The 17957-nt window shown below is 43.8% G+C and overlaps 1 protein-coding gene across 3 annotated transcripts in view; it reads right to left on the reverse strand.

Annotated features, from left to right (window-relative positions):
• The window catches only part of ATXN7L1 (ataxin 7 like 1), a 203564-nt gene extending 186026 nt beyond the window's left edge, over nt 1-17538 (reverse strand). The window contains exons 1-2 of one of the 3 annotated variants that reach the window (XM_075909983.1): nt 16976-17538; nt 16322-16390 (exon numbers count right to left, since the gene is read on the reverse strand). In XM_075909983.1, the coding sequence (XP_075766098.1) occupies nt 16322-16390; nt 16976-17090 (184 nt within the window). In that variant the 5' untranslated portion in view covers nt 17091-17538. Of the gene's footprint in view, nt 1-16321; nt 16391-16975 lie in introns of those variants that run through there. The other 2 variants (XM_075909922.1, XM_075910048.1) reach the window with 2 other exon arrangements.
• Between the last annotated feature and the right edge of the window lie 419 nt (nt 17539-17957).

Raw genomic sequence — 17957 nt, forward strand, 5'->3', positions numbered from 1 at the left:
GTCTTTGGTCCATCCCCTCCAGGTTACCTAGGGTTGGCTGCTGTCGGCAGACAGGCTACTGGGCTAGATGGACCTTTGGTCTGACCCAGTACAGCCATTCTAAGCTCAGGGCTCAGGGTCGGGGGTCTCAGTGGACCACCTTGATTTTCATGCAAATCTGCTCCTGGGTGGCCAGGCTGGCAGCTCTCCTGCCCTAGACGGCCACTTTCCTGTGCCTACTGTGGAGTTCGTGGATGAGATCCACGATGTCTGCACTAGATCAAGCGGGTGCCCTCATCTTGCGGTCCTGGCCAGGCTCCCGAGAGCCGCCTGCCTGATCCCGGGAAGAGGCGGAGAGCTGGGGGGGCATCGGGTGGCTGGCTCATGGCGTGCCAGGGGCAGGGTCTGCTGGCTGGGTGCTGGCAGGCTTGCACCTGGTACGAGCACCGTAGCCAGCCCGTGCCCATTTAAGGGCTTCGGGGCCGGGAGGGGGGCATAGGAGTTTCCCTGGTGGTGCCCAGAGTGGCCACCAGGGAAAGCTGGGGAGGGCTAGCCTCCCACTAGTTCGAATTAAGTGGCTACACAGCCCTTAATTCGAACTAGTAAGTTCGAACTAGGCTTAGTCCTCGTGCAATGAGGTTTACCTAGTTCGAACTAAGTGCTCCACTAGTTCGAATTAAGTTCGAACTAGCGGAGCGCTAGTGTAGCGCCTATGAAAGTTAATTCGAACTAACAGATGTTAGTTCGAATTTACTTTGTAGTGTAGACATACCCTAAGGCCAGTCCTGAAGACCCTTTTAACCCACTTTAGGGTCCTGATGCACAGATTGAGAATGGCTGGACTACCGCTTGGGTTCACTCTCTCTCTCTCTCTAGGTAATATCCTGTCACATGGCTCTGAGGATGCATCCAAAATCACTCTCAAGTGTCAACAGTCCTCCAAAGCCTTCCCACAAATCTCACCATTTGCCTGGAAAGATGAACAGTTACTCCAAGAACTCACTGAACGAAACATAAAGGTGCTCATCTTACTGCAGCACTATGAGCCATAGGATATGCCCTCTACAGACCTAGCAATACACGTGTGAATGCAGCAGCTGTGAAGACCCAGTAACTAGGGTATGAAGAATAAACAGCTTTCCATTGAGTTTGCAGTGTGATTGCTCATATGCAAGCTAAGTTAACCCTGAGGCTCACACCCAGACATCAATCACCCAAGTCAGCTCTGTAACAAAGGCCTAGTCTATGTGCATTCTCACTGGGTTTGAAGGTTAACTATTTTGATACAAGATTAAACCATAGTCTGAATTGTGAATGGGAGTGATACTTTTGCCCTCAGCTGCCAGTAAAAATGTAGACTCAGGGATGTAAAGGGGGTACTGCTTCAACTTTCAAGAGGCACTGGAGTGCAGTTGATCACCAAGTTGAGTAGGGGACATATTCTGCATTGATCACATAAAATAACTGTGTGTGGAGGGAATGTAGGGAAGTTTGCTCCTGATTAATAGAGAGAAGCATGATCTTGGTTTCAGTAACTGAAGGAAAGCTAGAGCGGAGTGCTCAATTTCTGAACTCCATGAGGGTGCCCATTAGGCCTAGAATTTCTTCTCCTCCCACAGTGCAAACAAAAACTCTGCAATATTGAGAGAGCTTCACTTACACTTCACCTAAACCAGAGTTTCTCAAAGTGGGTCTCAGATCAGGAGAAGCAATCAGCCACATAAATAGTTTCAAGCTATTGTGAACCTTTAAAAGTCTTCCCTGGCTAACTGCTATTGTCAGCCCTAGAAGAGACAGTCTCTACCTAACCCTAAATGAATACATCCTCCAGTATCATTCTCATGAACCGAAAACTGTCATATGTGGCAGTGGGACCAGATGCATGCCCATTCACCATCTAGAACCTCAACTAGCCTTTAATGACAGCTGACTGTGCACTGCATCATGTAGGACCAGGACCTAAATTAGACGTAATAGAGGTAATGATGAAAGGATGAGATCACACTAATGAAAGGGTCACGTGATCGGATTATTGTTGTATACGCACCTTGTTATGCTGACACCATTATTGGGCCTAACCAAGTGAGTTATAAGATCAAGAACACATATTCCTGCGCCTCCAGAAATATAATCTATGCTATCATGTGCCAAAACTGTCCGTCTGCTATGTACGTTGGACAAATGTCTCAGACACTTCGCCAAAGAATCAATGCCCACAAAACAGACATTAGACAGGATCACAAAGAAAAAACAGTTGCTTGTCATTTCAACCAGAAAGGACACTGTCTGAATGACCTGCTAACCTGCATCCTACTTCAGAAGACATTCAAATCTGCACTTGAAAGGGAATCCTCTGAACTGGCATTCATGCTAAAATTAGACACTCTCCGCAGGGGAATTAACAAAGACTCCAATTATCTCGCCCATTACAAAGATAGCTTCCCCAATTATCACCTCTAATACTATTAACTCACAGACATTTCCCCTTCCCCACCTCTAATATCATTAACTCACAGGCATTCACCTTCCTTCTCCCCCCGCCCCCACGTCCCCCTTCTGTTCTGTAATGTGATTTGTCCTTTTCATGTGTGTTCATTTTTTTTTTAAATTGTATCCTTTGGTATATATGGTTGTGACTATTTTCTTCCATTATTTGATCTGAGGAAGTGGGTCTGGCCCACGAAAGCTCATCATCTAATAAACCATCTTGTTAGTCTTTAAAGTGCTACATTGTCCTGTATTTTGTTGCACCTTGTTAGTGCTTCTTTGTCTTTTAGTTAAGATTAAAATTATGGCATGACTCATGAAAAAGGGTGGAGCAGAGTATAGGATTCAAAAGGCATTAGATTTGATACTACAATACATTCTGATTTAAAAACTGGAATATACACTTAATACGGCACATATCTCTTCCCCTTCCTGTTTTTGTATATATCCACGGCCAAAACACTGGGGCCATTCTGGTCTCCACCATTCAAGAATAATGTTGAAAAATGGGAGAGGGTTCAGAGAAGAGCCACAAAAATGATTAAAGGATTAGAAAGGATGCCTCATACTAACAGACTCAAAGCTCTCAGTCAATTTAGTTTAACAAAGGAAATATGGATGACCTGATAACAGTCTATAAGCATTTACATTAGGAAAAATGTTTAATTATGGGCTTCTCAATCTAGCAGAGAAATGCATAACAAAATTCAATGGCTGGAAGTTGAAAATACACAAATTCATAGGAGACATAGGCTGTACATTTTAAACAGTGAGAGTGATTAACCACTGGAACAAGTTATCATGGGCTGTGATGGATTCTCAGTCACTGACAACTTGTAAGTCAAAACTGGATGTTTTTCTTTAAAAAAAAAAAAAAAGCTCTTGCAATTATTTTTGGAAAGTTCTTTTGCATGTTATACAGGAGGTTAGAATAGATTATCACAATGGTTTCTTCTAATACATGGGTTCCCAGACTGGGGTGTGTGCCCCCCTGGGGGGGGTATGTGAAGAAATTCCGGGGGGGGGGGGGGGGGCGATGCAACTCAGCCTCCCCTCCCCCCATCAAGTTTTGCTGTCCTGGTTAGTTCCTTTTTTTTGCTCAACAAGTTTTGCTGCTATTTTGGTGGGGAGGGGCGTGAGGGTTTTTCAAAAATCAAGAAGGCCACTCTGCGCTGCAGCAACTGCTCATGCTGCTCTGTGCACGCGCTCATGGTTGGCTGGGCGCTCTGTGCTGGGTTCTCCAACAGGTGCTCATGGCCTAGGGGATAGGATGTTTGCCTGGGGAGGACAGGGTTGTGGGTTCAAATCCCACCTCCCCTAGGTTGGGATGGCCAAAACTTGGTGGGCCCTGGGGCAGGAGGGATAAGGAGCATCCTGACAGTAAGATGGCAGAGTGGGTTCCTGTGTGGCCAAGGGGATAGGGTGCTCACCTGGGGAGGACAGGCACTCACAGCTGGCCACTGTGCTCACATTGCCCCAGCACCTCAGATGGCAACATCAACTCTGGGACCCAGGGGGTGGAGGAGGCTGGGAAAGCCTGGCTCTGGGGGAGGGAAGAGGCATTAGGTTGGGGGGGGGGGGCTGGTTCTGGGGGACTGGGCTAGAAGGGGGGTATAAGAGTGCCTACCTCTAGGGGAGAGGAAGGGGTTATCTTGTTAGTAGTATTTTGGTTTTGATTTATTTATTCCCAAATAAAACACAAAATGTATATTTATTTATTTTATATCACTAAATATGTCAATTTTTTGCAATTGCATGAATAATTATATCTTTATGCAAAATTTCAAACTTACAAAGTATCTCAAATTTTCACAGAAGCCTGTTCTATTTCATTAACCATGGTCTATACTTGTTTTTATTTCAATGAGTTATGTTGATATACAAAATTTAAAATTACCTTAAATTTATATTTAAATTAAAAATTATGTAATGAGAAAATAACAATTTTACACATCAAATTATTGTAATATTATAAAATATTTTAGGTATAACTACAACTTTCTGACAAAGTACATTTTCTCTGGTAGCCCTAGGGTTGCCAGGTGTGCGGTATTGGTGCCTTCTGCCTGGCACCTAAAATGCTTTTTTTTTTTTTTTTGCTCAACAAACCACCTGGGAACCCTAGGTAGCCCTGAAAGCTATCAGTTCTCATTTGTGCAACCCTCAATAGGTTTCGAGTTTGACATGCCTACCATACTCCAATGTCTTCTGCCTCCTTCAAATAGCTCTTTCCATGAAGCCTTTCAACATGGACTACTTTTAGGTTCTGACCACCTCTGATTCAAAAGTAATATATCAATTTTGCAGGTATATCAATTTTGTCTGCATCACAACTACACTATGAACAGGGAATCAAGTTCTCTTGTTAAATTATAAAATGACAAGCACACTGTAGGTGGTGTTCCACATATAAATAAAAATAAATATATTCTGACAGGGTTTTAAACACTTCTTTTTACAAAATCCAACTTTGGAATACAATTTGACCTGCCAGATCCCCCTGAGGATTCACTTTAGCACTATTTTGTCAAAAATGTTTGTGAAACTAGCAGCCAAGAACTGCAGCAGGCACTTGGGAAGGAAAGAAACAAAAAAAAAGGTAAAATGCAACTGGTGGTATTATATTCCCTGTTCAGGGATACAAAACAGGAAGTTTTTCTTTCTGGTGAACAAGTAACATCTGTGAGAGTTTTGAAAACAGCACTACATCTGTCAGAATCTAAACAGATTCAAAGTTTGGTAATAAAAACTAGACAGTGTGTTGTCCCCCTCCCTACTCCCCCCCAAAGAAAGACCGATGGAATGACTAATCAGAATACAGACAGAACAGATTATAAGGACTGTTAAATAAGGATAGCAGATAAAGGGGAGCCATAGATGAATTAGTCTGACATAGATCATGGGCAAAATAAAGGGACAGTTGACAATATCCTGAATAACAAAGACCCGGAAGCTGCAAATATAGCTAATGCCAGTCAGCACTGTTATGTGGAAAGTAGAACTTGTCAAACACAACTGTTTATTTTTGACAGGATTACAGTTCTGGGTGATAAAAGTAATGTGCTGATATTGAGTATGCATGGATTTCTTCAAGGCATTTGACTTAGTACCATCTGACATTTTAATAAAAAAAAACGTCCATGAAATGGAATCAACATAGTTAACAGTAGATAAATTAAAAATTGGCCAACAGATCTACAATGGTAGATGTATACAAGAAAACTTCAAAGAGTGGGGCCATTTCTGGGGGGCATCCAGTGAGCTGTTGTTGTTTCAATGCTATTCAGTAATGTTTTCAATGATCTAGATTATATCATCATCTAGATCAGGGCTGGGCAATAATATGGCAGCAGTTCGTCAGGATTAACCCTGGCAGACTTCCTCCGCTATATTTACTTTCGTGGCCACAAGTACCAGTGATCACAGCTCTCGTTGGCCACAGATAACTGTTCCCAGCGAATAGGAGTTGTGGGAAGTGATGTCCCAGTCTGCACCACTTCCCACCTTCCCATTGGTCGGGAACGGCGATCCATGGCCAATAGAGGCTGTAATCGCCAGGACCTGCAGCTCTGCAGGAAAGTATAGTGGAAGCAGCCCACCAGGGGCTAACCCTGGTGGTCTGAATCCAGCCCACGGGCCAGTATTTGCCTACCCCTAATCTAGATGATCATATAAAATCTTTGCTAGCAAAGTCTGCAGATGACAAAGGCTAGTGGAGTATTATATAATGAAAACAGGTATGACAGGGTGAACTTGGCCTTTGAAGCTCCCTACAAGAGTCTCCATGGTTCTTCTACCCCCCACCCCAGGAAGCACCATAAGAGAAGCAGCAAAGGCTGGGTCTTTCAGGTGTGCCTGGAAAGGTCTTACAGAAATAGCCCATCAGAGCACAGCAGGTTCAGATAAAATGAGCTGCAAAGCCTTAGCAAGTCAGTTCCTGGCTGGGACCAGGGGGGTGAGATAAAGCAGGGTTCTCCACTCCACTCTGGCCGAAGAAGCTCCAGAGATAACCAGAGTTTGTTTCTGCCCACTTTTGCTTTAATCTGGGTTTGCCAGTCGAAAGAGGGCCTCAGATCTTTAACCCTGAAGTAAAGGCGAAGTTAAAGAGGAGAGGTAGGATGACACACAAGGAAGAAGAAACAACAAACTCAAATTAAGCCGTGAGTAAATGCAGTTTATGGGGCCCCTAGGACGGAACCTGGAGTAGTGGACAGGCTTAGGCAAAAGGGGGCGGAGCTTATTTGAGAGCCTGACCAAAGGGATGAATTTAAAGGGCCCAGATCCAGGGCTGAAGACCATAGCAAGGGCACTGGGATTGTTCATTTATTTGTCTCTTTACTACCTTGGAAGGGGTTCATTTGGAATTTGACTTGGTAGGTTTTGTATGGCTTGACCAAGATTGGCTGGCAACCTGCAGCAGGTGCAAAGGGTGATAAAAGCACTGAAATACCACAGCCAGCCCTCTCCCACCAGAAAGCGTGTCCTCCCTTATAACAAATTACTGTTACAAAATCATCTGGCTCACCTACTTTAATCATCACAATTCAATAACATGTGGTATTAAAAAGGGCTAATATAGTTGGATGTATAAAAACGGGAAGACTAAAATCAAACAGGGAAACAATCTTAACTCGGTACAATACGTTTGTAAGATCACTACTAGAATACTGTCTTCTGGACTATTTGTGAATAATGTAGAAATATTGGAGATAAATCAAAGGAAGACCACAAAAATCAACCAGGCACTAGAAAACAGGCCTTACAATCTGAGGCTTAAGCAGCTCAAACAATTCAGTTTATTAAAGAGAAGGCTGAGAGGTAACTTGATCACTGTGGATAGGCACTTAAAAATGGAAGAGATTGGATAGTGAGGGCTCTTCAGCTTTACTGACCAATGGAAGAAAACTGAAGTTAAACAAATTCAACCCTGAAATAAGAGGCAATTTCCTTCTAGTGATGGTAACTAAATATCACAACATCTTACCAGGGAGGTTGTGGACTCATCATTGCTTGAAGTCTTTAAAACAAAATTAGATAGCTCTCTATTAGACATACTTAATCCATCTTCTTAATTAAAAAGAGGGCAGGGATCAGGCTGTTTGGCCTTGGTAGTTGCCCCTCCCCCTTCCTTACAGAGAGAGAGAGAGAGAGAGAGAGAGAGAGTCTATACATGCCTAGTTCATTGGCCATAGGGAGAATAAGAAGCTACCTAATTGCCTTCAACATAATACTTTCACCTCTGAAATATGGCAGTTACTATGCTCAAATATCATGCTTCAGGATTTTAGCTGGTCACTGACAAGGGCTATGGATGAAAATTTTCCCCAGTGCACAACTGATCAACTGTATTCTGGGTTGCTGGGGGTATTTTTGTTCTTCCATTCCCTTTTGTTCACTTACACTGAAGCATCAGGGATTGCCAGAGCTGGAGGTGGGACACCTGATGTCATGGCGCACATCTGGGGGGGAAGATAATCTTAATCCTGGATTATGTCTCCTGCTCACATACTCGAGTCCAACTGATTTAGGGTCAAAAAGAAGTTTTTTCTTGGTCACTGGCAGGCATTTTGGGGATTTTCTACCTCCCTTTACAGCATGGAATACGGATCATCTGGGCATATCCCACCTAATCAATTTCCTGCCATTGCAGGGTTTCAAGCCTTGAATCCTGGCTGTTCAGAACTAGCAAATTCTAATTTGCTTCCAGGGATCTACGAACTGTTGTCAGAACAGGAGCTGAACTCAGACAGTGGACCCCAGTCTTAGGAGCTGAGCGGTAGAACCCTTGGAGTCCTGACTGTTGGAGCTCTGCACGGATACAAAAATTTGAATCCATATCCATGATAATTCACCTTTAACCAACCCACAATGCATGCATCTACCTTTTACAAAATGTATCCACATCTATGCCAGCAGTCTCTCTCTCAGAGCCCTGCACAGATATAAAAATATGGATCTGCATCTGTTCCACGAAGATGGCAAACAATACAACCACATCTGCATATGCAGATATAAAGTGGTTACCTGCATATTTGGAGGGCTCTATGGAGTGGGCTACAGCCCCCATATAAACCCAGCAGAGGAAGAGGAAGCTGTCCTTCAACTAGATGCACCTTGCTCTGATCTGTGTGCCCTGTGCTCCCTTGCTCCTGCTCCTCTGGACTGACTTCCTGGCATCCAAACCTGGCCCTGCTCTGGTTTCTGAGCTGTGATTCTGCTTTCAAGTTCGTGTCCTGCTTCTGATCTCCTGATAGGAGACAGGTGGGGTCAGGTTGACACTTGACTCTCTGCCCTCTGGCCTGTCTTGCACTCTGACCTCCTGGTATCTGACATGGCCTGATTTCCGACCCCTGCTTTGACCAGTAGGTCAGATAATCCATGTTCTGGGCATCTCTCTCTTCTGTTTTCTGTCAGTGACCCACAACAGTTTAGTCTTCTCAGAACTAATTTTTTAGTCTAGCCCAAGTTACTAGGCTCAACACAGGTGTGCATGGGCACAAGTTGATGCCCTATAAAATAGAAGAGGTCAGACTAGATGTTCTTATAGTCCCATCTGGCTTTAAATGCTATTAAAACAAAGTAACAAGCAAATACAATAAAACACAAGCCACTACAGTATAGGGATCAACCTATTCACAAAGCAGAGATAAGGGAGTTTTGCCTTCCTCCACACATTGTCTTGTCCTTTCTTATCAAGAATTAATCCTTTGTGCACTACAGAACACGTGGAGTCCCTCCACCACAGTTTGCTTGTCTCTATTTTACAGATGAATCAGATGAAGAACAAAGAGTTTAAATGACTCGAACAACTTCAAACTTCATGTGAAAAAGAACCCAAAACTCATCTTGTTCTTACTACGTAGTGCTTGTTCTAATGTAGAGTACCCAGCTTTTTTCCTGTAATGCACAATGAAAAACAAAAAACAGTACTTAAAACAAAGTAAGAGCATGTAGTTCTAAATAACGGTGAACTAAACTGCGATAAAAAGTGACATAGGAAGGCACAAAGCATGTATTATTTAAGACTTTAAATACTGATAGCAAAGTGAAGAAAATTGCTGAATAATAGTCACGGCATCTTACAGAGTTCAGACTATTTTTTATTTTGTTGAATTCTCGGGAATCATGAAGCCTCATTCTGCAACAGCTTGAGTGATTAACAAGTATAGCCTGAAACATCACATCAGCCTAGGATATATATTCTTAAATTGTCAACCATACACCAATACATATAGCTATAATAGAGAAAAAGGTGGGGAAAAAGCTAGTTCTTTAGTGCTTTAGAAACTTATATTCCATCAGTTAAGCAACTAGAAAGCACAGAGACATATCAGCATCATGACATTTTACAAATTCTCTAGAACTGACTTTGACTTGGGGATCTCGCTATATGAGAGATCCCTTCCCTAGTAGGCAAATGAACACCCTTTTCATAATCACAAATTCTGCACTTGTTGACATTACCATAATTCGCAATCAGAAAAATCTTGTGACAATTCCATCAGTGGACAAAAAACCCACATGACTTCACACTAAACTCAACATCTCTATCCTGAAAAACTTTAGGTTGGTCTCCATCTCCAGAAACCCTCAACCACCAGTACTGAGGACAATTTCCTATTGTATCAAGATGATGATATTTCCATGGCATTAGGGCACTCCTGGAGACTCTTAACTTATACTAGATCTTTGTTTTATATGTACTCTCAGTAGAATAACTTACTAAGAAGAGTATGAACCTCTGTTGTCTAAAAAGATCTCTCGTAAATTAAGAGGAGTTTTCAACATTGCCAGATGAAAGGAATTCAATTACAATCTCAAGGATTCTAAGGAGAACCTAAATAAACCAAAGACCTTATAGTCTAAGGGCAGCAAATTCTTTTATATATTGAAAGAATTAATCGAGTGACAGTTTAGGCTCATATTTAAAGGATCCAAAATCCTGATTCAAACATCTATGGCCAGAAAGTACCATTCACACTACAATCATCCACTCTCCCGGGACTGATGAAATATAGCACACCTTTCTTGAAACCTAGTCCATGTCTTCAAATGTGTTTTGTAGAGTTCTTAGCATAACTGGGCCCCAATTCTGACTAAACCTCTGGGGACTATCATAACAGACATATTAAATTAATAATAATAATAATAATAACAACAACAATATAGTGTGCAGCGAGGACAAGAGTTTGCCAATATTTAGTGCTCAGGAGAGCCTCAATGTTGTGTAGCAGATCAGGACAGAATCCTAAAAAAGCCAAAAGATTACATATCTAAGTGATATAGCATTCAACTTTAAAACATGGACAATCCAATCCTATGTTCAACTAGGTCATTACAAGGAAAACTCACAATGGGAGCATAAATAACCAGAAACAGATGGCATAGATTATTCCTACATCTATTACTATATTAATTAATATAGAACAATTTCACTTCATATCAACCATGCCTTGTCTCAGGACAATTCCCAGTTTTTCCACATACCAAGGTCTAATGGAATATTATGTCCACTGGAGGCCCTCTGCCTTTGGAACGGTTATTAGTCTAGGTACTTTAGGAGGCAAAGAGAGGGAAATTTCATACAATGAGAACTGCAGAACATAAATGCAGACCCTCCACTAACTGACTGACTATGCTTGATTTTTATTTCTAAACTCTTCCCAAACATTTTTCTGAAACAGGTGGATTATATAGAGGAAAAGAAACATTTTAAAATAAGTTCAGGTAAATTTCGTTCCTGGAGATTGGTACCAAAAGAAATTAAAGATACAATTTCCATCCTGACACAAATCAATTGTTTTGCCTTCTTTCCACTTTCAGAAGCATTGTTTTTTCACTTTTCCCTGAGGGTCTTCTTCCGCTCTCTTTAGAAAACATCTTCGGCTGTCTCTGTATCTCTTTCCTACCTTCATTCCAAAAACAGATTATTTATAGTGGAATCGTCAATTTCATTTTCTGCACAACACAAATACAAAGAGTAAAACTGACTAGACCTTCCATGAATTTTACTCTAGTGCTACTGTGGTCTTGGCTCTGCAGAACTGTCCTGCAGGTGAATATTAAAATACAGGATGTTATGAGGGAAAATACTGAATACTTGTAATTCTGACTCAATTTATTCCTTCCCCTGACACCTATCTTTCACACTATCCTTTCAGCACTCCAGCTCCAAATGTAGTCACCAAGTTTGAGCCCAGAGACTGAGCACATGTGATGTTGATCCAGATAAAGGCAGACTTGAAAATAGATATATAGATTATAACTTGTTTTGATAGAATTAATTTTATGCTCAATTATCCTGCTGTACAGTGATGTGTTGGAAACTGGTAGTGAAGAGGCAATATAAGACAGACATGGCACTCATCATGTTCAAACATTAAAATCTGTTGAACTGGGAAAGTGTAAATTGACTATGACATCAAGTTTAACCTTTCAATTTTTATGGAGTTCCACTGAATCTAGACTTCTACCTAGAGAGCCACTAGATATAGACTGCAACCCCATGAACCAAATCCCTGGTGTAAAGTCAGTAAAGTTAATCGGGATGTCTTTGATGCCATGTATCCAATAGTTGCTTAACAGATCTCTATATACAGGCAGTCCCCGGGTTACGTACAAGATAGGGACTGTAGGTTTGTTCTTAAGTTGAATTTGTATGTAAGTCGGAACTGGTACATATTGTAGGGGAAACTCTAGCCAAACATTTCTCCAGAGCTCAGTTTTATTCTCCCACACCTCACTTCCCTCAGTCCTTTATTCTCAAGCTAAGGTGTCTGCTGAGAAAAGCCGCTCTGTGTCTCCCTCATCTGCTGGGGAGGAGGGCGCTAGCTTCGCGTCTCCCTGGTCTGCTGGGGGGAAGCAGCTAGTGCGGGGTTGCCTCACCTAGTTTGTAAGTAGGGATCCGATGTAAGTCGGATCCATGTAACCCGGGGACTGCCTGTACATTCAATGTAGCAAAGCATATATCTCTTTCAAACTTAAAGATTTATGTATATAAGAAAATACACTCTTATTTTACACAACATGTAAATTCACATAAGAAAAAAAATAAGTGGAAATATTTGAGGTACATAATATACACACACACACACACCATTAAATTATTAAAATTAAAATAATATATTATGGGAATGGTGATCTTTTCACATGAACTTCATAGTCACATTTTTACAGCTTCGAGAATATTTCACAACAAATAAGTGATCTAATGATTTAGCCTCATATTGTACGTACATACACTATCCACAAGCAAATCCTCATTTCCTCAGATTTGTTAAGTCAATTCTAAGCATACCTTCCAAACAGCGCTCCCAACTCTTTGGAAGTCACTGTCTGAGCTATGTTGACTAGTTTTGATTTGTCAGATAAGTCACATGATATGGCTTACTGATTAGATGAATAATCAGGCTTTTCTGGCACAAATAATTATGCATGCAAATTTCATTTTCCTATGAATAGTTGAGTATGTAACTTTGAAATCCACTTTCCACAAACATACATAACAGTAAAACTCAACCACATTAACAAACTGTAAACATAAAGGAGGCACAACCATGGCCAAAGCAAGTTCATTTGCAAATATGAGCACAATATTCATGATTTCCCCCTCATCAATATTCTCTCACTACACAAATAATAAAACAAGAGGCAGTACATTGTGCAGTTTTTTGTACGTCTCCAGTTTCTCTTAAAAAAAAAGGCTTCATTGCACCTTTTGCACTACAGAAATTACACACTAGGACCAGATTGTTAGCCGCTTACTCTCAAAGGTGAGCATTTACTTACACAAGCAACTCCAGTGACCTGAATGGAACTATTTTATGTAACCTCTTACTGCTGAAAGAGGTATGAAAACTACACCACCATATTGAGTGAGGTAGCAGTCTTTACTGGTGCACTATTATACCAACAATAAATGCTCCATCATGGGTTACGGATGCCTTCAGATATTCTTTCCTCGTCTATCTCAGGTGCACAAATGGGAATACAAACCTTACTGTTTTTTATATGGAGTACAAACTAAGTAGCAAAGCAATCCTCTGGTAAGCAACAATTTCCATTATTTAAAATACGAATATTTTAAAAGGACATTTGGTATTTATCATCATGACAAAAGACATATGCTACAAAAAAAGCTAATTTGATAAATGAGGATTTCTGGATTTTTTTCAATGTTTAAAAATAAATTTAGTATAATTTCATATGCATTATCATAAACCACATGAAGTCTGAGATTTTATAAATTCCATTGTATAAACTAGTTTTATGGCTTGGCAATCTGTGGTGTAAATAAATTAACTGATTTACATGAGGTTACAAAGAAAGTCAAGATGGGTTTGAACTAACAACATTCCAGGTCCACAAACATTGGCCATAACAAAACAAAACAAAAAACAAAAACAAAACTAAAAACACCCAAAAAAGGTCAATCCATGTAATACGTGTTGCATATGTGAGATCAGAACACATCTACAAGTACTGTTATATACAGGACTCATTGCCAGCCTATTTGCATGACTCCAGTGCTTTAGATTTTTCCCATCTTTAGCAAGGGGAGTGAAGTCTAATTCATGATTTACAAAGGGTACTCAGACTAAAGTGATGGCTAGGATATAACAATTTACATTAACAGACTGATTAAATGAATAAAGTAAAAATATTTCTACTCATACTAATTTATTCAAATGGATTCAAAATCCTGCAAGTTACTACCAGGATGGAATTTTTGAAGTACGGTAAAACATGTAAAATTTACAGTAATGACCCCCTGATTTGAATAACAAAGTTATAAGGTTTGTCTGGAAAAGAAACATTTTCTTTAGTTTTCATTTAAGTTGCCATCAACATTGCCAATATCACAAATTTAATGTGATAAAAATCTAGGTGACATGATTCTGTAACACAGATACTCTAAAGATATACATTGTTACAATACTAGAGTACAGGCAGTCCCCGGGTTACGTACAAGATAGGGACTGTAGGTTTGTTCTTAAGTTGAATCTGTATGTAAGTTGGAACTGGCCGCTGCTGAAACTGACCGCCAGTTCCGACTTACATACAGAATCAACTTAAGAACCCCAAGCGTCCCCAAGTCAGCTGCTGCTGAAACTGATCAGCAGCTGATTCTAGGAAGCCCGGGGCAGAGCAACTCTGCCTCTGGCTTCCTGTAGTCAGCGCTGGTCAGTTTCAGCAGCAGCTGACTTGGGGACGCCTGGGGCAGAGCAGCTGGGGTGCTGCCGGGTTGGTCCAGTAGCGCCCAAAGCGGCACTGCGGGACCAACCGGCAGTGCCCCAGCTGCTCTGCCACAGGCATCCAGAGAAAAGCCTAGTCTGCTGGGGGGGGGGGGCGTACTAGCGGCGCCCCCCCCAGCAGACCAGGAAGACGCGGGCGGTGGACCGAGATGCACCGCAGTCCCACCGCCCAGGTTCTCCGCGGCTTTGCTCCCCGTCTCCCTGGTCTGCTGGAGACCAGCAGACCAGGGAGACGGGGAGCAAAGCCTCTGAGGACGCTGGCAGAGGGACAGCCGCGGCGCATCTGGGCTGCCCCGCTGCCGGCTTCCCCCGAGGCTTTGCAAAGCCGCGGAGGGGCTCGGGCAGCGGGGCAGCCCAGGCGTGCCGCGGCTGTCCCTCTGCCCGAGCCCTTCCGCGGCTTTGCTCCGCGTCTTCCTGGTCTGCAGACCAGGGAGACGCGGAGCAGCTTTTCTCGCCCCGGAGTACACGGGTGGCGGGACCGCGAGATCCCGCAGTCCATGTCCTCCGAGGCGAGAAAAGCCCCGTTCGTAACTGCGGATCCGACATAAGTCGGATCCGCGTAAGTCGGGGACTGCCTGTATCCCTTATTAATAATGTGATCTTTCTCTCAACATTAATATGTTGGGTAGTTTCACTACTATAGAACTGCTTCTTATGAACCAATTTCACAACAACAGTATATGTGGATGGTGGTCAGCCTACGAGTTTATACAATCTTATTCATTCCATAACAAACTAAAAGAATTTCTTCAACACAAAGTGACCCGCAAAAACTATCAAATAACTAATTCACGGATCTGATAATACCATAGTAATCAAGTGTTAATTTAGTGAATCCTGTCACAAACAAACATGTCAATCTGAGTGCCTGCAGCCACACTACAGTTTTTTCTCCTACCAATTTGCAGGCCTCTTGCCATATTTGGAAATGCCTGTACATTGTGATTTATTTCTATATTCACATTAATTGCACCAGGAAACTTCGTATTTCCAACTGCAGTCCTGTGACTAGCATTTTACAAACAACTCATTGGATTTGGTTTAAGGTTATAAACATTAGCTAATCTTAATAAAATGTATCCATCTAGCCATTTGTAACCACACTCACCTCATGACAATCTCAGACCAAAATGCAACTTGAGCTAGTATGAACTGATTTAAATATTACCACTAACCATTTCTTTAGCAAGAGCGAAAAAAAACAGACTATACTATTGTTTTTCCAGTTGCTAATAACTTTTAGAATTAAGTTGATACCTCGGTGTACAAATGTGTGCGTTTCCATACTGAAATGGAGTATTACACCAAAAAGGACAAACTCTTAGAAAGAAATCCACTAAGGACCATCAAATGACCCTTTGACTTAAAATTATCTTTTATCCTTTAACATGCATCACTTATGCACACACCCCAGTTACATTTTTAAAGAAGTTGACAACATAGTGACAGTTGCTTTTGTGTACCCTGAAAGCCTTGATGAGCTTTCTTCATGGTTATCCACCTGAGCAATCCACATGATATTATGATACCATGTTGGGACCATGCCACATTCACTGACAACCACTAGGACGGAGACAGGTGTGTCAATGGTTTGCACTTACCTTCTTTATTAAGCCTCATAACCTCCCTGCTTTTTCCACCCTCTTTTCCAGTTTCTTCTAGATCTATGGCTGCAGAAGAAAAGTCGAGAGAGAGAGAGTGTGTCAAAGGAAATGTGTTTATTGGGGAGGGGAAGGAGTTAATGTTTCTGTGTTTAACAGCAAAAACCCAACTATCACTGTCACAGCGCCTGCCATGGAGTACCAGTGCCCGCCTCCCCATGCAACAGCATCCTCCTGCCCAAGCCCACTCCAAGCAACAGCATCCTCCTGCCTTCCCAACCCCCCTCCCACGCAACAGCATCCTCCTGCTCCTCCAACCTCCGTGCAAGAGCATCCTGCCTCCTGCCCCTCACCCCATGCAGCTGGCCCAGCGGAGGTGCCCCGTGCCGTGCCGCCAGCGGCAGCAGACACCGCGTACTCCGCGCCTCCCCAACGCGCACGGGGACCGAGGTCTGTGCAGTGGGCGTGTGGGGGAGAAGGCAGCCCCTAGTGCGGCAGGGGGGGGGGGGGGGGGGACAGCAGCGCATCAGGCCTCCCCGCTGCCCCCAGCCCAGCGGCGAGCCCCGTCCTCCTCCCCCTCCGTGTGTGCGCCCAGGGGGAGGGGAGCAGCATGGGGAGCCCCGGGCAGGGCGCTGTGTCTGGTGGTGCCCTTACTGTGCGGGGGGGCGGCGCAGTGCGCGTGCGGGGGGGCGGCCTCCCGGACCCAGGTGGCCCAGGGCTGGCCCAGGAACGCCTCGGGACTGGGCACGGGCCGCTCCAGGGCCGCCATGGCGCCGCTCCGGCTCCTGCCTTCTTGTTGCTTTTCCCGTTTCCTTCGGCACCAGCAGCGAGCGAGCGAGCGAGCCAGCCACGGGATTCGAGAACGCCGCACGTCATCCTCGGGACGTTCCGCCGCCCACACGGGGGTAGTGTCAGCCCCTGCTCCCTATCAGATCGGGCTCCCCGCCTCGCACCGCGCATGCCCCGGGCAGCCGAGCCTGCGCACTGAGCACAGCGACGCCTCTGCCCGGAGTCCGCTGCCTGAGCCAGAGGGGGCAGGGGGATGCGCGAGGCAGCCGCGGGAGCAGGGCGCGGGGCAGGAGGCGCTGGGGGGCCACGCGCAGCCCCGGGAGGCAGCCGGGAGCCGCGGGCGGCAGGGGGCCTGTGCTGTCCCCTCGCTCGTCGCGCGGAGGGAGGCTTGTCTGCAAAGGGCAAGGCTGGGAATCATTCGTCGCGGGGTGAAACCCGGGGGAAGGGAGGTCTCGGGAGGCGCGACCAGGAAGGGGTCTTAAGGAAAGTGCCCCACGCGACGCCCTCCGCTTCGACGATCGGCTGGGACAGTCGTGGCTCAGGGACGTGCTCAGGGGACGCATCACGCCACCTGTCCAGGGGAGAGGATGCAGGTCCCCCACGCCTTGACTTCAATGAGTTTTTCCAGCAAACTTCCACTCTCCTTCTGAGCATCTTGTGCCAAGGGCTAGTGCTGCGCCAGTATTGGGACACTGGCTGAATGTGCCCAGTGCAAATGCCCTCTGCATGGACGACACAAAACATTCATTCATGTTTTGTGGATGCTGTGTTGGTGTGTTTAATAAACATGTTAAAAACAGGCTCCTGACTGCACAGTGTCATTTTGGCATCCCCAAATGATAGCCAT

The sequence above is a fragment of the Pelodiscus sinensis genome, chromosome 1 (genome assembly GCF_049634645.1).
Source record: "Pelodiscus sinensis isolate JC-2024 chromosome 1, ASM4963464v1, whole genome shotgun sequence".
In the NCBI taxonomy this organism is placed as follows: Eukaryota; Metazoa; Chordata; order Testudines; family Trionychidae; genus Pelodiscus; species Pelodiscus sinensis.